Source organism: Ceratotherium simum, chromosome 10, assembly GCF_057802395.1.
Source record: "Ceratotherium simum simum isolate JZ-2026a chromosome 10, ASM5780239v1, whole genome shotgun sequence".
NCBI classification, from domain to species: Eukaryota; Metazoa; Chordata; class Mammalia; order Perissodactyla; family Rhinocerotidae; genus Ceratotherium; species Ceratotherium simum.
In genome coordinates this window covers 73778184-73803226 of record NC_141909.1, presented here as the reverse complement: position 1 = coordinate 73803226, position 25043 = coordinate 73778184, and the positions used below count along the sequence as shown (strand labels likewise).

The window sequence follows — 25043 nt, the reverse complement described above, 5'->3', positions numbered from 1 at the left end:
TCTTTTTCTAGTTCTGTTAGGTGTAATTTAAGGTTGCTTATTTGGGCTTTTTCTTGTTTGTTAAGGTGGGCTTGTATCGCTATGAGTTTCCCTCTCAGGACCACTTTTGCTGCATCCCATATGGTTTGGTATGGCATATTTTCATTTTCATTTGTTTCCAGATAGTTTTTGATTTCTCCTTTAATTTCATCAATGATCCATTGGTTGTTCAGTAGCATGTTGTTTAATATCCACATTTTTGTCACTTTCCCACTTTTTTTTTCATGGTTCATTTCCAGTTTCATAGCATTATGATCTGAAAAGATGCTTGTTATGATTTCAATCTTCTTAAATTTATTGAGGCTTGCTTTGTTTCCCAACATATGGTCTACCCTTGAGAATGTTTTATGTGCGCTTGAGAAGAATGTGTAGTCAGCTGTTTTTGGACAGAGTGCTCTGTATATGTCTACTAGGTCCATCCTGTCCAGTTTTTCATTTAAGTCTACTATTTCTTTATTGACTTTTTGTCTGGATGATCTATCCATTGATGTAAGTGGGGTATTAAGATCCCCTACTATTATTGTGTTGTTGTTAATGTCTCCTTTTAGGTTTGTTAATAGTTGCTTTATGTACATTGGTGCTCCTATGTTGGGTGCATATATATTTACAAGTGATATGTCTTCTTGATGGAGTGTCCCTTTTATCATTATATATTTCCCTTCTTTGTCTTTCTTAACCTGTTTTATCTTGAAGTCTACTTTGTCTGATATGAGTATGGCAACACCTGCTTTCTTTTGTTTGCCCTTAGCTTGGAGTATTGTCTTCCATCCTTTCACTCTGAGCCTGTTCTTGTCTTTAGTGCTGAGATATGTTTCCTGGAGGCAGCATATTGTTGGGTCTTTCTTTTTAATCCATCCTGCCACTCTGTATCTTTTGATTGGAGAGTTCAATCCATTTACATTTAGGGTAATTATTGATATATGAGGGCTTACTGTTGCTGTTTTGTCACTTATTTTCTGGTTCTTTTGCATTTCCTTTGTTTCTTGTCCCATTTGTTTCGGACTGCCAATTCAGTGTGGTTGTTCTGTCTTATGACTCTTCTAAGTTTTCTCTTTGTTCATCATATGTGGTTTTGTTTTGATTATATGTTTAGTGGTTACCTTGAGGTTTCTGTAACAAATCTTGTGTAAGAGATATTCCACTATCTGATGGCCTCCTATTTCCTTATACTAAGTCAATTCAATCACTTTCCTCTTCCCCTTCTAAGTCGTTCTTGTTATACCTTATTCTGTCTTGTGTTGTGGCTGTGTGTTTACAGTGATGAGGTTAAATTTATTTTTCATGAATTCTTTCCTTTGATCTTTGATTTTAGTATTTAAGTGGTTGCTAACCTATTCCGGTAAAGATCTACTATTTTTCTGAGTTTATCTACCTATTTTTCTCCTTGCTCCAAGCTTTGTATTCCCTTTCTCTTCTTTTTTTCAGGCCTGAGGGCCTTCTTGAGTATTTCTTGTCGTGGGGGTCTCGTGGCCATGAACTCCCTTAGCTTTTGTTTATCTGGGAGAGTTACTATTTCTCCATCATATTTGAAGGATATTTTTGCTGGATAGAGTATTCTTGGCTGAAAGTTTTTGTCTTTCAGTATTTTGAATATATCATTCCAGTCTCTCCTAGCCTGTAAAGCTTCTCTTGAGAAATCTGCTGAGAGCCTGATAGGAGTTCCTTTGTACGTTATTTTTTGTTTTTGTCTAGCTGCCCTTAATGTTGTTTCTTTGTCATTGACTCTGGCTAGCCTTACCACTAGGTGTCGTGGAGACGGCCTTTCCCTGTTGATATATTTAGGTGACCTTGGCTTTGCTTACTGGTATTTCCTGCTCCTTCCCCAGATTTGGGAAATTCTCAGCTATTATTTCCTTGAACAGGCTCTCTGTTCCTCTTTCCCTCTCTTCTCCCTCAGGAATACCTATAATTCTTATGTTACATTTCCTAATAGAATCAGATATTTCTCGGAGACTTTCTTCATTTCTTTTTAGTCTTAGTTCTCTCTCCTCTTCCATCTGGAGCATATCTGTATTCCTATCCTCTACAATGCTAATTCTTTCCTCCATATTGTCAGCTCTGTTCTTTAAAGATTCCAGATTCTCCTTTATCTCCTCCATTGTGTTCTTCATCTCCATCGGCACTGATTGGTTTTTCTTTATGATTTCAATCTCTTTTGTGAAGAAACTCCTAATCTCACTAAATTGCTTGTCTGTGTTGTCTCGTATTTCGTTGAGTGTTTTTATGATAGCTATTTTGAAATCTCTGTCGTTTAGATTATGGATTTCTGTGTCTTCAGGGTTGGTTTCTGGTGCCTGTCATTTTCCTTCTGGACTGGTGATTTCATGTATCTTTGCATTGTGGTTTCTGTGTTGGCTTTGTTTTTCCTCATCCTGGAAATCTCTGGTTGCAATTTCCACCCGCTGCCACTGCGTGGTGGTAAAGGGCTGTGTAATCTAAGCCCCCTGCGCTCTGCCGCGGTTTTTCCGCTGCGATCCGCAGGTCAGATCGTTTGGTCTGGTCTGCCATAGATCGCTTGGTCTGGTCTGGTCAGCTGAGCTGCAGGGTCTGGTTTGCGGCGAGGGGGGTCTCTCTCTTTTGCCCTCTGGGTCCCTAGCCTGGGGGGCTTCTCGTTCACCCCTCCTTATGCGCTCTCTGGGGTGCTCAGATGTTGATGGTAGCCCTGTGGCTCTTCTGAGTCCTCTGTGTGGGAGTTTCCCACTGGCTGAGAGAGCCCGAAGAGCTAAGGTTTCCCCCCAGAGGGCCGCCCCTCCCCCCTCTCTGGGAGCCGTGTGGACCGGGATCACTGATCTGATGGGAAGGGAGAGGAGTTCTCCTTACCTCTCCCCACTTCCTCTGGGGGCCCAGCATGCTCCACTCTCAGATGTGCAGCAGTGTGGATCTTTCTGATCTAGCTTTTCACTGTCTAGGATTCCGTTGTTGGTCTGTGACTGTTCCTTTTGTTGTATCTTATCGGGGGAAGAGTTCACAGGAAAGCTCACTCCGCCATGACGCTGATGTCACTCCCTCAGCTTTTCTTGTTTTATCTATTCTCATTCTTGCCTTTTCAAACCACTAATTTCTCTTCATGTTGATTTTGTTCATAAAATGTCCTTCAGTTTTTTTACTTTAATATAATCTACTTTTTCTTTCTATTAATTTTACCCTAGATTTCCAAATCATTCCTTCATGTCTCTCACCTTTCCAAATTTTCTTCATTGTTCTGTCTCTTCCAGACCCTTCCATCCTATCAGATGCGCCAGCCACAACAGCTATTCATTTTCAAGCAACCATGCCTTTGTTTCTGTCTTTCTCTATGGAAATTCAGTAAAAATGCAACTTCCTCCATGAAGTCTCCCCTAAGCACCTCAGTCAGAATTTATTACTCCTCATTCTCCACTCCCAAAGTACTACAGAGAACTCTAGTGTCACATGTTACACTGTTTTCATTGCAGTTAGGTTAAGTGTATGCCCACCTTCCAATCACAGAGTGAGTTCTCCAAGGACAAGAATTATACATTATTTACCTTTATAGTCCCACAGTACCTAATAAATGTCTTTCAGATAGCAAAGAGCTAAAAAACACCTGTTGAATCCATTAATGCAGATGAAAGAAAAAGAAAGAGTGGAGTTCTAATTATGACTATTTGTTTGGGAGTCCTTTAGGAGAAAGCAATTTCTCAAGTTCTGTTGTCATGAGGTACACACCTTCAGACTAGTAACAAGCAGAGAACCACCCAAAAGTGATTACCTATTACAGACATAACCTCTTTACAAGGGAAAACAAGTTTAGAAGAAAGCCCTTTAGTCGGCCAAATCTATTTTCTTCTCTAATACTTCAAAGAAAACTAAATGCCTACCTTTGTACCATAAAGTGTGTCCTTCCCCCAATACCTAAGCTTTCCTTGGCAGTTTATAAAACTGCTGTCATTAAATATTTTTCCAATTGCATCTTTTTCTCCCTGTTATAGTGAATTAAAGTTCAAAGTACAAAAGTTTAAATGATGTCAGGTCAAGTAGTAAAACATTTCCCCCATCGGTAGTAATTTTTTATTTATAATCATTGTACATGATAGTAAAATTAAAACTCATTTCACATAAATATAGTAGATATCATACATACATTTTGTTTAGAAAGCAAAGAAAAAGAAAAAAAGGGGAAAAAGAGAAAGGGAAAAAGCTTATTAAATCAGAAGTGATAACAAACCACTCTAATTTCAAATCTTCATGTGACTAACGTAAGAGTGAGCCAGGCACTAAGGGAGCCACTTCTGGGAAGTATAATATTCCAGGACAGCTTATAGGTTCTAAATTGAATCACTTCCATTACTGCTTTAAATAAGCTTCTTATTTTGTAAGCTCAATCAGTAAATTCAGCATTGTTTTAAGAAAAAGAAAATTTTTCTTTTTTAAGCAATGAGATTATTACAATTAATAGAATACATAGTAGTAGCCAGGAAAGACAATACAAGATAGAATCTGTGAGCTAGAAATCTACCAACTAAGTATATTATACAGCCTTGAGATCTAGTCGCAAAAGTGAGTAGGGAATATGTTATAAAAATTAAGTTTCAAAAGTCAAGGTGAGGCTTCCACTCTGGTCATCATGAAAAAACTGGTACCAGACTTGTCCTTCTATGGTAAACAACTGCAAAACAAAACATAAGAGGCAACTGTTTTCAGGCATTAGCGAACAGCCAGCAAAAAATTGTAAATTGGCTTTTTCTTATGTTCTGCCAATAATTTGAGTGTCTTTCAGAACCAAACTGCACACTCTTTAAAGGAAAACAACATAATCCAGACTCCCTACAACATAGAGCATACAATAAAAAGATGACTGGACATTTGAAGAAACAGAAAAATGTGACCCATAATCAAGAAAATTAAAAAGTAACCAATAGAAACAGATGTTCTAGATGTTAGAATTAGCTGACAAAAACTACAAAGCAGTATATTAATTACCTATTTCTGAATAGTAAATTATACTAAAACTTGGCTTAAAATAACAATTATTCTCACAGTTTCTGTGCATCAGTAATTTTGGAGCAGCTTAGCTACAAAGTTCTAGGTTAGGGTCTGTGATGGTTAATTTTATGTGTCAACTGGGCCAGAGTGCCTAGATATTTGGTCAAACATTATTCTAGATGTTTCTGTAAGGGTATTCCGGGATGAGATTAATATTTAAATTGGTGGACTCTGAGTAAAGCAGATTACTCTCCATAATGTGGGTAGACTTCATTAAATCAGTTGAAGACTTGAACAGAGCAAAAGACAGACCTCCCCAGAGCAAGACAGAATTCTGCCAGCAGATGGCCTTTGAACTTGAATTGCCTACCCTGTAGATTTTGGACTTGCCAGTCTCCATAATCACATGAGCCAATTCATTAAAATAAATCTATCTATCTATCTATATATACATTCAATTGTTTCTGTTTCTCTGGAGAACCCTAATACAGGGTCTCTCATGAGGCTGCAGTCAATATACGGGCCAGGATTACAGTCGTACAAAGGCAGCTAACTCACATGACAGTCAAGCTGGTGCTGGCTGTTGGTGGGAGACTTCAGTTCTCTCCCATGTGGGTTTCTCCACAGGCTGTTTGTCCTCATAGTGTGGTAACTGGCTTCCCCAAAAGCAAATTATCTGAGAGAGGAAGAGCCAGGCAGAAACTATCTTTTTTATGATATAGCCTCAGAAGTCATATAGCATCACTTCTGCCATATTCTATCCCTTAGAAGCAAATCACTAAGTCCAATCCATTTTTAAGGGGAGGGGAATTAAGCACCACCTTTTGAAGGGAAAAATCTCAAAGAATTAAAGGAAAAAATAGACAAAATGAATGTACACATGAGGAATCCCAGCAAAGCAATGCAAACTATAAAAAATAACCAAATGGAAATGCTAGATTTGCAAAACATATCTGAAATAAAAATTTCACTGAACAGGATTAAAAACATATGGGCGACAGCAAAAGAAAGTGTCAGTGAACATGAAGATAAATGAATAGAAATGATACAACCTGAAGAACAGAAAGAAAAAAGACTGAAAAAAAATTTAACAGAGTCCCAGTGACCTGTGCAACAATGACAGTCCAACACACATGCAGGATAAATAAAAAGAAAGCCCCACAGAGGTATACCATAATCAAACTGCTGAAAAGCAAAGATAAATAGAATATCTTAAAAACAACCATTGAGGACAACCACTCAAGAAAACGTCAACCTGTTTTCTAGAGTTAAACATATACTACCACATGACCCAGTTATTTCACTCACAGGTATTTATCCAAGAGAAATGAAAGCATATGACCACACAAAGAATTGAACATGAATGTTGACAGCAGCTTTATTCATAATAGTCTTAAACTAGAAACAATAAAAATATCCATCAATACGAGAATGGATAAATAATCTGTGGTATGGCTATATAATGGAATTGATGAATCTCAAAATAATTATGCTGAGTGAAAGAGGCCAGTCACATCCTAATACATACTGTATGATCCTATTTATATGAAATCCAAAAGAATCTATAGTAACAAAAATCAGATCAGTGGTTGCCTGAGATGGGAAGTGTTGTGGGGAGAGAAAAATGGACTGCAAAGGGGCATAAGAAATCCTTTCATGATTAAAGATATGTTCTGCATCTTAATTGTGGCGTGGTTTCATAGCCACATACAACTGTCAAACTAATCAAATTTTAAATGGATAAAGTTTATCACATATAAATTATTCCTCAATAAAGTTGATTTTAAAAAACAATAGCCAGAGGGAAAAAGATATATTGTATACAAGATACATTATATATAATGATATGAATGACAGCTGATGTCACATAAAAAACAATGGAAGCCAGAAGATGATAGAATGATATCTTTACAAGTACTAAAAGGAAAAACAAAAAAAACCCTCTTCCAATCCAGAACTACGTATCAATCAAAAATATCCTTCAGAAATAAGAGTGAAATAAAGACATTTCAGATAACGAAACCTAAATTTGATGTTAGCAGACCTTAACTAGAAGAAATGCTAAAGGAAGTTCTTTAGATAAATGGGAGATGAACCCAGAAGGAAACTTGGACCTTCAAAAAGGAAAGCAGGGCAGCAGATGTTAAATATGTGAGTATATAGAAAAGACCACTTTTTTGTGCTCCTCTTAACTCCTTTAAGTTTAAACCCCATTATATTGTGGGATTTATAATGTATGTAAACGTAAAATACATGACAAAATAGCACAAAGGCTGGGAGAGGCAAATAGTCCTTACATTTTACATGAAGTGGTACAATATTAGCTCTAAGTTGACTGTGATAAGTTACGGATGCATATTGGAATCCCTAGAGTAACTGCTAAAAAAATACAATTAGGCATAGCTAAAAACCCAATATGGGAATTAAAATGGATACTAAAAAACAGTCAATTATCAAAAGAAATTAGGAAGGACATAGAGACAAACAAACAAACAAAAGGGACAAATAGCAAGATGGGAGACTTAGAGCCATATCAATAATCACATTATACTTAAAGGGACCAAATACTCCAATTAAAAAGCAGAGATATACTGGATAAATAGCAAGACTCAATTACATGTCTACAAGAACTGCAAACATAAAGACAGAGAGGGTAAAAATTAAAGGGAGAAAGCAGATACATCATGCAGACAGTAAGCAAAAGAAAGATGGTGAGGCTATATTAATGTCAAATTAAACACTGAGTCAAAGGGTATAACCAGAGATAAAGAGAGACATTTCATAATGGTAGAATGACCAAGAAAATATAACAATAATTGTTATGTACCTAATGACAGAATTTCAAAATGCATGAAGCAAAAATTGATAGAATTAAAGCAAAAAATAAAGAAATTCATAATCATACTTGAAGAGCTTAACAACCCATTCTCAGTAATTGAAAGAAAAAACAGGGTAAAAAAATCAGTAGAAAATCTAGAAGATTTGAACAATACTATCACACCAAATTGATCTGACATTTATAGAATATTATAATCAACAAGGACAGAATAAATAATCTGTGGTATGGCTTGGTGAATGTTATACAAAGATAGAGTATATGCTGAATCATAAAATAAATCTCAATAAAATTAAAAAACTGATATCTTACATAGTAGTTTCTGACTATAATGGAATTAAATTAGAAATCAACAACAAGAAGATACCTAGAAAATCCTCAAATATTTGGATACTAAACCACAGAGTTCTAAATTACCCAAGGGTCAAAGAAAGAAAGAAAAAGGAAAACTAGAGAATATTTCTAAATGAACAGTAAAGAAAATACGATATAGAAAAATTTGTGAGATGAAAGCAAAGAAGTGCTTAAAGAGAAATTTACAGCTTAAATGTTTATATCAAAATAAGAAGAAAGGTTTAAAATCAATAGTCTAAGTTTCCAACTTCAGAAAAAGAAGAGAAAATTAAACCCCAAGTATAAGGGAAAAATAATAAAAATAAGAGAAAAAAATCAATGAAATAGGAAACAGAAAATTAACAAAGCAAAAAGTTGGTTCTTTGAAAAGATTAACAATATTGATAAATCTCTAGCAAGAATGATCAAGAACAATAGAGATAAAACACGAATTACCAATTTTAGGAATGAAAATTGAGCCATTACTATAGATCCTACAGACAATAAAAGGAAAATAAGGTGTATGGATTTGTATTATGTTGACTTCAGCAAAGCTGGAATTTCATTTCCCAGAATTCTCTTCATCGCATAGTTCTGGGTTAGTGTGGACCACATGAGTCATTAGGGGTGAGATCTGGGAGGCAGAAATGAATCAACTCAGAAAGTTGGTTCAGGGCCTGAAGTGCATTTGCAGCTCATGGATATTGTCACTTATCTGCTGGCTCACCTTGTTAGTGTGGGGCAACACCTGAACTCCAACTCTTTCCAGCTCCTGCCAGATTTCCTCTTTGAGCTTTTTTGACTCCTCAGCCAGACGTATATTTAGTACTTATATTTGTTAGTTACAAATAGTGCCAGCTTCTTCTATAGGACATCCCAACCAACAAAACTAGAAATCTTAGAGGCAAATGAGAGCCCAACATGGGTTCCAGTCTATCCTCATGGGTTCCAGCATATCCCCACAGGTTATAGTTTGTCCTTGTTTCCAGCACTTCATCTTCTCTTCCTGACTGCTCTCCCTACTGACTTCGGGCTCCAGAACCAGACATGAAATCAACAGCTTCACAGAAACCATTAGTCAGCTTCCACATTTGTATTAGGTCAAATCCCAATAAATTTGACAACTGGAAGGAAATGGACAAATTCTTTGAAAGACACAAGGTACTAAAGCTTACTCAAGAAAAAACAGATAACCTGACTAGATAGCCCTATACCTATTTTTTTTAAATAATTTTAAAAAATTAATTTATACAAAGGTGCCAAAGTAATTCAATGAAAAAAGAAAACTCCTTTTAACAAGTAGTGCTAGAACAACTTAATATACATAGGAAAAAAAGGAAACTCAACTCCTAACTGATACATATACATAAAATTAATTCAAAATGAATCACAGATCTAACTATAGTTTCTAAAAGAAAATATAGGAGAAACCTTCACCCCCTTGGGGTAAGCAAAGATTTCTTAACATACAAAAAGCACTATCCATGAAAAAAAAAAAAACTTGACAAGAGGACTTCATCAAAATTAAAATTTCTGCTTATGAAAAAGACACCATAAAGAAAACTGAAAAGCAAACCACAAACCAGAAGAAAATATTCACAATGCATGTATCTGATAAAGAACTATGCAGCATTAATAAAACAACAAATATGCCAATTAAAAACTGAGAAAAAGACTTGAAAAGACACTGCACAAAAGATATACCAATGACCAACGGACACATGAAAAGGTGTTCCACATCATTAGTCATCAGAGAAATGTGATTTAAAACCAAAATGAGACAGCATTTCTCACTTAATAGAATGACTAAAATTCAAATACTGACAATACCAAATGTTGGCAAGGATGTGGAGTATTGGAATTCTCATTCATCAATGGTGGGAGTAAAAATGGTACAACCACTTAGGAAAACAGTTCAGGTATTATAAAGTTAAATATATACCTACCCTATGATCCACCTATTCTATTTTTATCTGTATTACCCAAAAGAATTGAAAACATTCATCCATAAAAAGATTTGTACAAGAATATTTATATAGTTTCATGTAAACAGTCAAAAACTAGAAATAACTCAAATGTCCATCAAAAAGAGAATAAACAAATTTTGGTATAACCATACCACGAGTAAACTACTGATACATGTAACCACTTGGATGAATCTCAAAAACACTATGCTAAGTGAAAGAAGCCAGACACACAAGAGTACATACATCATGATTCCATTTATATGAAGTTTAATAATAGGTAAAACTAATCTATGGTGACAAAAATCAGAAAGTGAATGCCTATTGGGGGTATGAATTAACTGGGAGGAAGAACCCAGAAACTTTGTGAGGTGACACAAACGTCCTATATCTTGAGTAAGGTACTGATTAAATAGGAGAATTCATTTGTCAAAACTCATCAAATTATACACTTAAGATTTGAACATTTCAATTTATGTAAATTTTATGTCAATATAAAAAGAAAAAATTCATTTTTGAAAATTTCAATATTCATCAATAGGATGAAATCATATTTTTCACAGTAGCATACTTTGAAAAAGATCCCAAGAGAACTTTATGTGTAATCACTTAAGGTTTAATGAAGACTCTTCAAGTTTAAAAGTAAAAACTTAGATGTCCTACCAAATTTATTAATACGAATACTGCTCTGAATGTAAGAACTGCTCTGAAATGTAAGGAACTTCAACAGAGTACTGTGGCCTGTTTCCATCTACTACAACTTGGTTTTGTGATGCTATAAACTTCTCTAAGCAGAATACCAATGGAATAAAGACTTAAGAGAAATAGAAAAAGGTAACAGGAAGTAGAAGAAAGATCAAAACATAGTAGAAGGAAGGCATCATACCTGTTGGGAGAGGTATATATATCCTTTTTTCTAATCTCCTTCGCAAAGCTTCATCGATGTCCCATGGGAAGTTAGTAGCAGCCAACACCATAACCATTTTGGAAGGATCATCACTCTCTAAAGCTCCTCCAACTCCTACACACAGTAAGGGGAAAAAAGAGTGTTTTTCTTACAGTTCTTTATTCTTTCATGCAACCAACATTTATAAGTATCAGCCACAGGCCTGGTGGTACGCTCAGTGATGAGAATAATGCTGTCCTTCTGACCTCTACATGGTGGCAGAATCAGACACATCAGCAGATAACTATAAAACAAGGAGGTAGAAGAATTCACAATTTAATCTATTACAGGATTCTAATCCAATAAGAAAACTATTTCTTTCTGTAAGAAAATGAATGTATATTTCCTCTGAACAGAAAAGGCATGAGAGATTATGCTGTTTTATTCCTTTCTTATTTTTTTAAATAACGAAGTTCCTCAAAAAAATTTTTATTTTAGTTGTTAGTCTAATTTATTTGATTTTCTCAAGAAGAGAGAACAGAAGAGGGTTCACGTTTATTTAACATACTAGCATGCAATCATAATTTTGAAAGACAGGTTATACCGTAATAATTTTGTCCTTCAAACTTCTAAGCGACTCGTAAAAAATAAATAAGAAATTTAAGAATGAACCTAATAATCAGTCACTACTGAAAATACCATTTCTTTTAATACCAAATCAAGTACATGCACATACAGTCTACTTTTTCAGAATGAAAATTTTACCCTAAGACACTTCCGGTTAGCCCGCGCGCCCATGTTGGGTGCGGCGCGGCCGCCAGGGCCTCGCTAGGGCGCGGGGCGATCTTGGAACGGGCCCGAGAGGCTCCCACTTGCTTTCTGACCTCATATCCCGGTCATCTGCTCTCTGCAGGCCTCCTCTGCAGGCCCGGCACCCTCCTGCGTCCAGGCTTTGCATTTGCATCCCCGTGCCTGGGGTGTGCGGAAACCACGTGTGCGAGAGCCGGGCCCTAACTACCCTGCAGAAATTAGCATCACCTCCTCCCCATTGTCACATACACACACCTAAATTTGCCCCTTATCCTGGGTTATTTTTCTCCATAGCTATGTCGTCATCTGATCTGTATGTTTTTTCTGCCCTCGCTCTAATAAACCGTACGGCAGGGACAGGATTCCGCGTGCCTAGAACGCTCCCTGGCATGTAGCCGGCACTGAATAAAGACTTATGGGGCAAATGAATGTATAGATGATATGCCCTCACCTCTAATCCTTTGCATTTAAGAATCATTTACTAATAAAAATTCGCAAGGAAAGATTAAAAAAAAAAACGAGGTTACACAATGCAAACTCTGGAAAATATGCAGTGAAAAAAGATATCAAAAACTCATAAACTTTACTGATAAGACTTTCTAGCCTAGCATAACAAAGTCATGGCTTTAAAACAACCCAGTTCAATATGGTTATTTTCTTAAAATTATTACTAAACTCTTATTTCAAACATTATCACAAAGAATCAAGCTGTCCAACTAATAATCAACAGGTCACAAATACTCTTCAACAAAATTCAGCTGACTAAATTTATACTCAGTGATTTTGGTTTTTTTTTTGGTGAGGAAGATGTCCCATCATTAAGCAACATACGACTGTATTCAATGAGTATCCATGGCTGGTGGCTAACCAAACCTGTTTTGAAACACCACATTCTGGATACTTTTTCTTTAAACATATTTTATGTTTTCTCACAGTCTGCTTAAATAGCCTCCTGTTTTACCACACAACTACCAGAGTAAAATACCTCTAAAAAGCAGCTCTGGGCCCATCACTCTCTTTTTCCCACCGCTTCCCTATGCCTTTTCTTCTTTGAATAACTTCTGTCAATGCTTAAAGCCCAACTCAGCTATTCCCTTCCATGACTCCCTTAGTCTGGGTGGTACCTTTCCTACTGTGTTTTCACTACACCCAGACTTCAGTTCTACCACAGAACTCATAATGTATTGCAATTGTCTCTTAAGTTGTGTGCTTCTCATTTGGATCAGTGGTTCTTAAACTTTTTGGTCTCAGGATCCTTTTATACTCTTAAAAATTATTGATATAAACAGCTTTTGTGTGTGTAGAATATATCTATCAATATTTATCATTAGAAATTATAACAGAATTTTAAAAAATATTAATTCATTTTTTGTGTGTGTGAGGAAGATCAGCCCTGAGCTAACATCCATCGCAAATTCTCTTCTTTTTTTATTTGCCGAGGAAGGCTGGCTCTGGGCTAACATCTGTGCCCATCTTCCTCTACTTTATATGAGACACCGCCACAGCATAGCTTCACAAGCGGTGCATCGGTGCACGCCGGGGGTCCGAACCTGCGAACCTCAGGTAGCCGAAGCAGAGCACGCGCACTTAACCACTGCGCCACCGGGCCGGCCTCCAAAAATATTAATTCATTTTAAAGTAACAATAATAAATCCATTATTTGTTAACATAAATAACATATTCTTATGAAAAATAACTATGATTTTGGGGCCGGCCCCATGGCCTAGTGGTTAAGTTCAGTACACTCTGCTTCAGTGGCCTAGGTTTGGTTCCTGGTCATGGACCTACACCACTCGTCAGCGGCCATGCTGTGCAAGCAACCCACATACAAAATAGAGGAAGACTGGCAACAGATGTTAGCTCAGGGCGAATCTTCCTCAGCAAAAAAATAAAATAAAAAAATGACTATGATTTTCAAAACCAAAAAAATTAGTAAGAAGAGTGGCATTTTTTCATATTTTTGCAAATCTCTTTAATGTCTGACTCAATAGAGAATAGCTGGAGTCTCCTATTTGCTTCTGCTATCTATTATGATATCACACATCTTGTAACCTCTGAAAAATACCACTGAACACTTGTGAGAGAATGAGAGTGAAAAAGCCAAATAACGTCTTGACATTATTATGAAATAGTTTAGCAGACCTTTTAAAAGGGTCTTAAAGACCCCTGGGACCCTGGACCAAATCTCTAGAACTTTTGCTCTAAATTGTAAGCTCCTTGAAGGCCATAACATTTCTTTTCTTTGTAAGCTCAGAACCTGAAATGGCGCAGGATTCATAACAAGTATGCCATAAATGCTTTTTGAGTGCATGAACAAATGAACTACTGGGTAGACGAACAAATGATTACAAATAAATCCAGGCTGCCAACTAGTTCATTCATTGAGAATTTCCAAAGTATGAATCTACACAAAATTCAAAAAGGAAATATAACGAGTTTTGAGACAGTAATTAAATATCAATTACCATCCATCTGAATGAGTAGTTCAGACTTGACTCTGCGACTTGCCTCATGTTCATCAGAGGTTCCTCTTCGACTGCAGATAGAATCTATCTCATCAATGAAGATTGTGGTGGGGGCATAAAATCTAGCCTTTGTGAAAATATTTTAAAGAAATCATTCAATTATCTCATAAAATAACCTAAATTTTTAAAAATGCCATTTCTTCCCTCTAAAACAATGGTAAAAAAGAGCAGAAAGTCTCACTGCTTTAATGCCATCATTTGGTTATTGACAGAGGTTAAATCAATCATTCACATCAGAAAAAAGAAACTTCTAAAAATAAAAGATAAGTTATATGGTTGGTGAAGTTGAGTGACAGATACATGGGGATTCAAAATACTATTATTTCCACTTTTGTGTTTGAAAATTTCTGTAATACAAAAAATTTTTGAAGATAAATCATCAAACTCTAGCCTCAAATATGCATTCTTAAGTAACTATTGCAAATCCCTTATGAAAAAGAAACAAACTTTAATGACAGATCAATTTCTAACTGATTTTTAAAATACATATTAAAATATACTTCTGTTCAACCAGCTCATTAGAGATCCAGAAATACCAGTCAAACCATACACTTTTCCAAAGTCTCTTCTACACGCACTGGATAGGATTCCAAAGGGCGTTCTTTACCTCAGAGAGTAAGATACACTGAAGACACATCAACTACTCCACAAAACCCATCACACCATGTCTTATTAGTGTGTCAAGAACTATTAAACTAAACTACACTTGCCCTTTTTAAAAAAGATCACTGGGTGAATAGATCTAGACTATAGGGATAACATTCGCCTACACAAACAGTACTTTGAAATCTGAATATATCATCACTCACCATTTCAAACAACAGACGGACTAACTTCTCAGATTCACCTCTATATTTAGATGTCAGTGTAGAAGAGGAAACGTTGAAGAATGTTGTGCCACATTCAGTGGCAACAGCTTTAGCTAGCATAGTCTTACCAGTGCCTGGGGGTCCAACCATCAGCACACCCTGGAATTTCAAAAGGTGTATTAAATGATTTATCAGATTAAAATGCTTTCTTATAAAATATCATCAACTATTAATGTAAGTGAAAATTTTACCATCAAAAGATAAACTCAATTGTCATGTAAAATCATGGTGAATTTAGAGTGATTTCACAAAACGTCTCAAACCAGAGGTATTCAGAGATGGGCTAATGAAGGGCCTAGACAACAAGGAATCTTCTGATATATTTAGAAAGAATCTATCCAGATTCTGGAATAGAAGAAGATAAATATGTACAGTCTTGAACACCACTTAAGAGTGACTGCTCTCTTAAAACATAATGAAAACAAGACAACATTTTCTGCCACATGTAGTAGAGCTATACATTCCTTGCCCTCCTAAGGGACAACACCTATCTGCCAAAACACACTCATAATATATAGCTTTTAATCAAAAATAAAGATCCATTTACTAGTTAATAGTAACTAATTATTAGTTATTCTGAGAATTTAAACTTTGGGGATTTAAACTTTGAAAACTATGTGCACGTCAAAGATTCATAAACTCTAAATTCAGAAACTCTCCAACCCCTTTTCTAGCTATAGAATTTTAATACCCAGAACAACCCGGGATCACTAGGATTTGAAACACTAGTTTTATAAAAAATTTTGCTTTGGAAAGGAAGGAGCCTTTGTGCATGAGATTGATATTTTTAAAACTGTAAAAACAACTAATGGTATAGGCACAACTATAACAAAGTTCATATTTCTCTTTCTAATGTCCCCTTTCAATGCCATCTCAGTTCCTGTAATGTCATTAATGCGGCCCTCCAATAGGAGTTAATTTCCACCATTAATATCTGTATACTAGATACAGCTCATAGATACAGTACAGTATTTATAAATTTCACCTCCTCATGACATTACTCCTTCAATTATCTCCTCTATTTCCTGTATCTCCTTCTCTATTGGTTCTTTCCCCTCGTAGAAAAACATACTTAAATCTGTCCCATTTAAAAAAAAAAATCCTTCACTTGACCCTACAAATTCTTTAGCTACTATCCACCTCTCCTTCCCTTCTCAGCCAACCTTCTTAAAGAAATGGTTTATGCTTACCACTTTTTCTTCACAAGCTACACTTGACTTCTGCCTCCACTACCTCACTAAAAATACCTAATTTACTAATTCAGTGGTCACTCTTCAATTTATATCTTCTTTCCTTCTCTCTGACCCTTGACGCTGTTGAAATCTGGTGTTCATTTCCTTCTTTTCAAAGCCCTTTCTCCCTAAGGTGGTTCTGTGACACTGCTCTTTCCTGATGCTTCTCCTACTCATGACTATCTTCAGTGTCTTTCAGGTCTCCTCTTCCCCCTGCCCTTTACATTCCCAAAGCAATTCTAAGTCTTTTGTTCTTCTCCCCTTATAACACTCTTTGAACAATTTCCATACCCATAATATCAACCACCACTTATATCTTGCAATTTTAATTTAAACTCAAACTCTATCTTAAGCTCTAGACCTCTATTTCCAATTACTTGCTGAGTATTTACCTAAACATATTTTGTTTCCATTTAAATCTGCTCCTCTTCTCAATTTCCAATATCAGTTCATTGTACTCTATATAATAAAACATTTGGCTGGCCTTTTTCCCCAGTTCCTGGGAGGTAGACTCTAAATCCTTGGAATTTCCCCAGTGACAGGAGTATCTCTGTTCATGTTGGGCCCTGAAATATTATGCTAATGAGGTGACTCATGGCTTGCCACTATATAGTTTATGCTAATGAGATAACTCAGGATGGGGGCTGGCCTTTCCAGAAAAACCAACCACATGATTAGAGGACTGGGGCTTTGAGCCAGTGCTGTCAACTGGACCTCTGGGGAAAGAAGGGGGACTAGAGACTGAGACACATGGGCAATGATTCAATCAATCATGACTATGTAATGAAACCCCAATAAAAAACTGTGGACACTGAAGCTTGAGTGAGCTTCCCCATTGGCAATACTCTACATATTGTCACACATCCGTGCGCTAGGAGGGTACAGCATCCTGATTCCATGGGGAGAGGACAACAGAAGCTTCACTTTCACCATCCTCCCAGATCTCACCCTATGCAATTCTTCTTTTGGCCAGTTCTGATTTGCCCCCTTTTGCTATAATAAAACTGTAATTATAAGTACAATGCTTTCCTAAATCCTGTGAATCATTTGGGGAATTATCGAACCTGAGCGGGTAGTGAAAATCCCCGAATTTATAGCCAGCTGCTCAGAAGTGAGGGTGACCTGGAGACCCTCAAGTCTGCAGCCTGGCATCTGAAGTGAGGGCAGTCTTATGGAAAACTGCCCTCAACTTGTGAAGTCTGGCTCAATCTGGGGTAGTTGGTGTCAGAAGTAACTGCATACTCGTTCAATTCAAACCCAGAATCTGGGAGTCACACGACTCGTCCCTCTCCCTCATCCCTATAAACTATCAGTCATAATGTTATCACTTGTACCTTCTAAACATCTCTCAGAAGCCCAACCATTTTTCACTAGCCAAATAACAAATGCCTTTGTTCAGGTCCTCATTGTTTGGCTTGACTATTGCAACAGCCTCCTAATCAGATTCTTCATCTATATCCATCTATGGATGGATCCATAGATCCATCCTCCAATCCATCCTCCACCCTGCTGCCACGGTGATCTTTCTACATTTGCAAATCACTCTCCTGCTAAAAACTTACAGAGCTCATCATAATAGGTAGGTTACACCTACCATTCCAGCTGTTTCAAAACTCCTTTAAATATCTATTTTAAGACTTTAATCTCTCTTTTCAATATTGTTATAAATATAGGGGAAAGGTATGGTAATATGTTCCGAAAATCAGGTAAATCGATAACAAACAGTCTATAAGTTTTAAGTTGTGACAGGCAATCAAAATGCCATGGGTGTTCCAAGCTACTCATGTAAATACACAATTTCTCCTCGTCTCTACTTTTAAGCAAGCCAAAAGAGGAGGAGGTATTGGGAAGAGAAACAGACCTTTCTAGCTAATTCAGAAGGGCAAAGTCAGATCACGCTTTTATTTCACTCTCTCAGTCAGAGTAAAGGAAGACTCTGCCTATGGCTAAGACCAAAAAGAGTTCCAGGCAGCAGTCATTGGAAGGGTTTTTTAATATGCTAAAATGAAAACACTGGACTTAGGAGGAACTGGTCCTGGGCAAGCTTTAAACTCTAAAGCAGAGGGTAAGCTAGAAAGAAGCAAACATTCTGATTACGTCTAAGAATTATACCAAGACTCAGGGAAGTGATCGAAATAATTAGTGAGAAATATGCCAACTTTTAGAAAGATATTTATTTTATCAAACACTTATTCTATAAGACTATGTACTATTACTCTTTAGTTTGCTTGTTAACTTTTTTGTGTGTGTGTGAGGAGATCAGCCCTGTGCTAACATCTGCCAATCCTCCTTTTTTTTTTTCTTTTTTGCTGAGGAAGACTGGCCCTGGGCTAACATCCGTGCCCATCCTCCTCCACTTTATATGGGACGCCACCACAGCATGGCTTGCCAAGCAGTGCGTCGGTGTGCACCTGGGATCCAAAGCGGCGAACCCCGGGCCCCCACAGCGGAGCTCGAGCACTTAACCGCTTGCGCCACCGGGCCGGCCCCGCTTATTAACTCTTTATTTACAGAAGCAGACATCTAGGAAATTCTTAAAACTAATCTCTAGCTCAACGACCCTGAGGGACGTGACTTTAACTGAAGACTATAGTTTCAACACTCCAAGCACCTCTCCTTCCATGCAGAGGCAGCACGCCTCAATTACAAATTCAAATCCAGGTATTTGGAATGTACACAAACCTCCCCCAACCTTTATAAACTGTGTTAATAAACATAATAGGAAACAACGATGCTGTCTTTCGTTATCATGTAAGCAGCATTTTTATACCTATATTATTTTAATAAATTCTCACCTTCCATGGCCTTCTAATCCCTTTGAAAAAGTCAGGCATCCACATTGGAAGAACAACAGCTTCCCTTAGCAACTTCTTAGCTTCTTCCAAATCTGCTATGTCATCCCTTTGCAAGAACAGCAAAGTTTCATGTTTATTCAGGGACACTTTTTATTTATGGTCAATACTGACTCTTTTAATTTTTTTTACTTATAAATTATTCTTATATTAAGAACATTACTCTAATTCTTACTGCATAAAATGATCAGTGAAAACACTGCGGTTATTAATGAGGACATGTTATTCAATGAACAACCTTTGTCAGTTACATCAACATCAAATTAACATGTAAAACGTCTGGGTATATTCTGAAAGAAGAACTGTCCTATCAGTTCCATACACTCATATTATGGATGAGGTCATAATCGGGAGACTAATGGATAACAGCAGAAGACTCATACCAAGCCAACCTAGAACTTATTTTCTCTGCTACTTTAATTAAAGAACTTAAAAGACTAACCAATGAATGCTAGGATTCCTGGATACAATGTCTCTCTCAAGGGCTTCCACCAGATCCTTATCATATCCAGCACCATCAAATTTTGGAATTTCACCATCACTTGCACCATCTTGCATATTTTTCCTTCCCTGGGGACAGGTATAAAAAAAACAATGGTCAATAACAAAATAATTTTAATTAACATCAATAGGCTTTCAAAATATTGTAATGTAATCATTTTAAAAATAATTTTTTTATTATTTTAAGATAATGTTTTCTGATTACCCAAATGCCATCCTCCCCTATTTAATTCATCAATAATAGATGAACTGGTCAACTTTACTATATACTTCTTCGAATTTACATTCTTGGGGGGACAGCTGCAAGTCAGAATAAAATAATACTCGCTAGATACCTCTGAATTTGCGGATGCAGGGGATTTCCACCACTGCCAGAGAATATTTAGAATATTAATGCAGAAGAAGAAAGCAAATTAATTTACTGAGAACCTACTATATGGCAAGAAATCTCACACATATCTAATTCAATATTCACAACAACCCCACAGGTAGGTATTATTATCCTTATTTTCACAAATAAGGAACTGGGACTCAGAAACGTTAAGTAACTTAATCAACTTCACCATTATTAAATGTCTGAGTAGAGATTTTAACTCAGGTCTTCCTGACTCCCCAAACTCATGCCCTTTCCACAACATCAGACCACCTCATGCCTGGGTGAGTCAGCTTAAAGCTTAAGAGTGGGTTGCATATGGCAGAACTATCACATCCTCCAAAGCATCCAAGAAAGAGGCTGCAGATGAGGAAAGAGTTGGGACTTTTCCCTGTTACTGTAAGTACCTCCTTAGGATTCAGGATTTCTTCCTAGTAAGGTCCTTGGACCACATCATAAAGTCACTAATGATAATGGTAAAGGATCTTTTTAAATTGTAGTATTAATACCATTAAAGCAATTACTTTACCTCAAATTCTTTATTTAATAATATGATGGCTTTAAAAAAGAATTATACACTATGGTTTCTATGGGGTTCTGCCAAGATTTATGCAGCTTTGAAGAGCTCAAATGAAATGTGCTCAGTTGCCAGAGCCGGTTCAACCACTGGAACGCTTTTAGCAGACAGAGCCAAGTACCTCCCCAGAACTTCAGCCCCACAGTTACTGTCAAATACAAAAATGAAAGGGGAAAACGGTCAAAAAATGAGTCAATTTCCTAAGCTTAAATCTGAAGAGAGAGAACAGGATGAACCTCTCCTACCATACCTCAGCTGAGATAAACCACAGGCTCAATAGTAAGTGCTACGAGTGGACTAAATCTCTCCCTTTGGGCAAACGAATAATTGACCATTTCTGGGTAGCATGGTGACAATATTAAGCTAAATTTTCAGAAAGATTCTTGTATTTCAGATGACAGATATTGGTATTAACACTATTAGCAGGAGTAAATTTCTGACACGCCTATGCAACAATATCATAATAACATCAACAAATTTAAAACAAGCTCAGCCTAGAATCACGTTTTAAAAACAGACAGGCCAAGGCTACAAAGTCACATTCAAACAAATCATTGGAGCACTCTGCAATTATTTTAAAACTCTTCTAGAAATAAATCAACTAAAGAATGCAACAGAAACTGATATCTCTGGGACTTAACAAGCCTTGATACGGCATTGCAATTTGAGACTTACCAAAAAATTAGCATTAAGAAATATCAGCAGGCAGCTATTTTAGTATGAATGTCCAAGTGGTGGGCAGGAGTTGCTCAACACTACCAAGGGAAAGGAAAAGCTGTACACTTATCTGAAAGTAACAGGAATCATAGGATTTTAAGGACAATAAATATGTGAGCGTCTGTGTCCAATACATTTTATTGTGCATTAGGTTTTAGATCAGTGAATGAAAATACATTATCTGCCCTCATCAAGCATCTAGTCTAGTGGGGGGAACAAGTAACAAGTAAACAAACCAAAAACACACATTATTATAATGTGTGTATTATAATGTGAAGTGCTATGAAAAAACTGAGTGGTCAATGTGGCTAAAAGGTACTGAGCAAGAGGAATAAGTTGGAGAGATGGGCAGAGGCCAGCTCACCCGGGCTCCTATAGGCCACAGGGAGGAGTTCCGATTTTATTCTAAGCACATGGGGAAATTTTTGAAGTGTGTTAAACAGGGGAATGCCAGGATCTTACTTTTTTTTTTTTTTTTTTGGTGAGGAAGATTGGCCCTGGCCTAACAATCTGTGCCCATCTTCCTCTACTTCATATGGGACACTGCCATAGCATGGCTTGATAAGCGGTGCATAGGTCTGCGCCCGGGATCTGAACTTGCGAACCCCAGGCTGCCAAAGTGGAGCATGCGAACTTAACTGCTACGCCACCAGGCCGGCCCCCTCACTTACATTTTTAAATGACCCTTCTGACTGCTGTATGGAAAAAGGATGGGATAGAGGCAGAAGCAGAGAAATAAAAGCCTGTTGGAGTACTCAAGGGCAAGCCTGTCAATTCATAGAAAAGGAAACGTGGGTATAAGCCAGTCAAATGACTTGCCCTAGAATCCAAAGTTTCTCAATGGTAGGGATGAGATTTGACTACAAATTAAGTACTCCAAAGAAGATTCCAGGAACTTTTTCAAATCAAAATGGTGAGGTTATTAAAAAATAGATTTAGGAAAACTAAAAATAAATGATTTCCTTACATAGGGAAATCAACAAAATGGGGGACTATTATCTTTCATAATATATACTCAGATAAACTGGAATAGGATGTCAAATATAAGTAACTGTGGTTTCAGTTAACCAGCGAGATTAACTGCAATACCTAAAAGAAACTTAGTTTTTAGGCAATAAAGCTAACATCACCCAAGATATTATTACCTGTACAGTTTATAATAATAATACTAGCTGCAATGTCACTGAAATGATATCATCTTAGAACTCTTTGCTTAGATTTTCACATTAATTGACTATGGTCAACATTAGCAAAAATTTGATATTTAACATGAAGGCTGATACACTTTTTTTCTTGTTAAAGCAAATACTTAGCTTCCTTTTACTAAGTTACCCATATCAAGAAAAGTTTGTTAATGATCTTTCATTAATATTGGCTAATCATTCTATTTGAGGAAAATGAAGCTAAAATTAGTGACTAACCCAATATTGAGCCAATAATGACACAGCTTGGCCTAAAATGCAAATAATCGTTTTTGCATTTTACTGTGTGCCTTCTCATGGTGGAAGCTTAAGTGAAACATGGTCAGTTACTAGCTCTGGGTCTTGCATTTTAAGAGAAATACTGACAAGTGAATTACCCAGAGAAGGATGACCAGCGTGATAAAGGGTTCAAAAACCATGTCACATGGAGGAGAATCGAGGACACTAGAGACATTTAAGCTGAAGAAGAAAATGCTAACAGAGCAACACAACCAACTGACCTGTTTACCTCTATTTACTCCATATTACTCCAAAGGAAAGAACCAGGACCAAGATAAAGTGACGAAAGAGGTCAATTTCAGATCAACAGAAGAAAGAATTTTCTGACAATGAGTTCTATCCAACAAAGGAGTCATCTCTCTTGTTAGGTAGGGAGCTCCTCACATCAGGATTACTGGCTAATTAGCAATAAAAACCACTGATCCACAGTCACAGGGACATCTAAGCAGAATTATAGCTGATCCTTGGTTCTTCCTGTAAAGACACTGCCTCTCACTTGCCCACTTACTCATTTGTTTCCTGAATTCAATAGCCTAAGGCAAGTGCAAAATTTCTTGGAAATCTCATTTTCTCTTTTTTAAAAAAGTGATTTGTATTCTGTACCATATCTGTGTTAGTTCCCCACTTTCATGTTACCTTTATAGCTAACACTCACATACTGCTTACTATGTGTCAGGCACTGTTCTAAGCACTTGACGTAACCATCTTAAAGGTCCTATGAGGCAGGTACTCATTATTTCCATCTCACAGATGAGAAGTGAGGCACAGAGAAGTTAAGTAAATTGTCCAAGGACACACAGCTAGATCCTTGGCTGTCTGGCGTCAGAATCAGTGCTTTCAACCACTTGGCACACTGTGGCATACTGCTGCACACTTGGGGCTACTCCTACCCCAGTGTGGGAAGCAAACACAGGAAAAGTTTGACAAGATCTCTAAACTGTGTCCCACTCTAAGACTTTATTATTTTACAAAGGAAAATAGGTTGATAGATGCAAAACAGTGCTTACTAATTTCGATGCTATGCTCTGCATTGGAATGTTAATACAAAAACATTTAAGTTGAAATAATGAATCCATAGCATTCTGCATGCTTAGCAATAAATATGCTCTTTCAACACATTTATATCTATGAATACTTACTATATGCCAGGCACTATTTTAGGCACTGGGGAATAGCAATGAACCAAACGGACAAAACCCCTGCCCTCATGAGGCATTCATCCACATTAGGGGACACAACTCATAAATAACTAAAACATAGAGTGAAACATTCAGGGACAGAACAGCAAGTAACTACTTCACTATACTCTCATGCAAAAAGGTAAAAAAATAAATAAATAAAAGCAAAAAACAACACTATAAATTAGCTGCCATCAGAGAAAGAATATGTGGAATGACTTAATATCCAAAGGATAGAACAAGATATTTCTTAAAAACAAGTCACTGATAATACAAGTGGCCAACAAACATACGAAAGGATTTCCAACCTCATAAGTTATCAGGTAAATACACGGTAAAGATGCTGGTAAAATCACAATGAGATATGATTATACCCACAAGAGACAGACAATATCAAGTGTTGGTGAGGATGAAGAGCAACTAGAACTTGTATACCCCGTAAGCAGGAGTGGAAATTGGTATAATCACCTTGGATAACTATTTGGTGTTATCTACTAAAGTTTAACATATGCAAATCCTAAGACCCACTAATTCCACTCCTAGGTATACGCTCACTAGAAATGACTGCACATATATACAAAGGAAAAGTATAAAACTATCCAAAATAGCATTACTAATAATAGTTCCAAAAGAAAAGCAATCTAAATATCCATTAACAGTAAAACAGATTTAACTGTGGTATAATACTGTATATGAAGGAAAATAAACAAACTTTAGATATATACAACAGCATGGAGAGATCTCACAAACATATGTTGAGCAAAAAAAGCCAGACAAAAAGGAATACTTACTGTATATTAAGTTTCAAAATAGGCATAGGTAATTTATGACCTTAGAAATCAGAATAGTGGGTACCTTTGGGGAGGAAGTGGCAGGGATTGGGAGGGATCATGAACATGGCTTCTGAGGTGCTAAATGTTCTATTC

General features: G+C 36.8%; 1 protein-coding gene across 1 annotated transcript in view; it reads right to left on the bottom strand.

Moving 5' to 3' along the window:
* Positions 1 to 25043, bottom strand: part of KATNAL1 (katanin catalytic subunit A1 like 1) — a 67849-nt gene that overhangs the window by 13576 nt on the left and 29230 nt on the right. Inside the window, exons 4-8 of the mRNA XM_014791253.2 lie at positions 19733 to 19860; positions 19234 to 19339; positions 15147 to 15305; positions 14278 to 14404; positions 11003 to 11137 (exon numbers count right to left, since the gene is read on the bottom strand). Of these exons, the coding sequence (XP_014646739.1) occupies positions 11003 to 11137; positions 14278 to 14404; positions 15147 to 15305; positions 19234 to 19339; positions 19733 to 19860 (655 nt within the window). The remainder of the gene's footprint in view (positions 1 to 11002; positions 11138 to 14277; positions 14405 to 15146; positions 15306 to 19233; positions 19340 to 19732; positions 19861 to 25043) is intronic.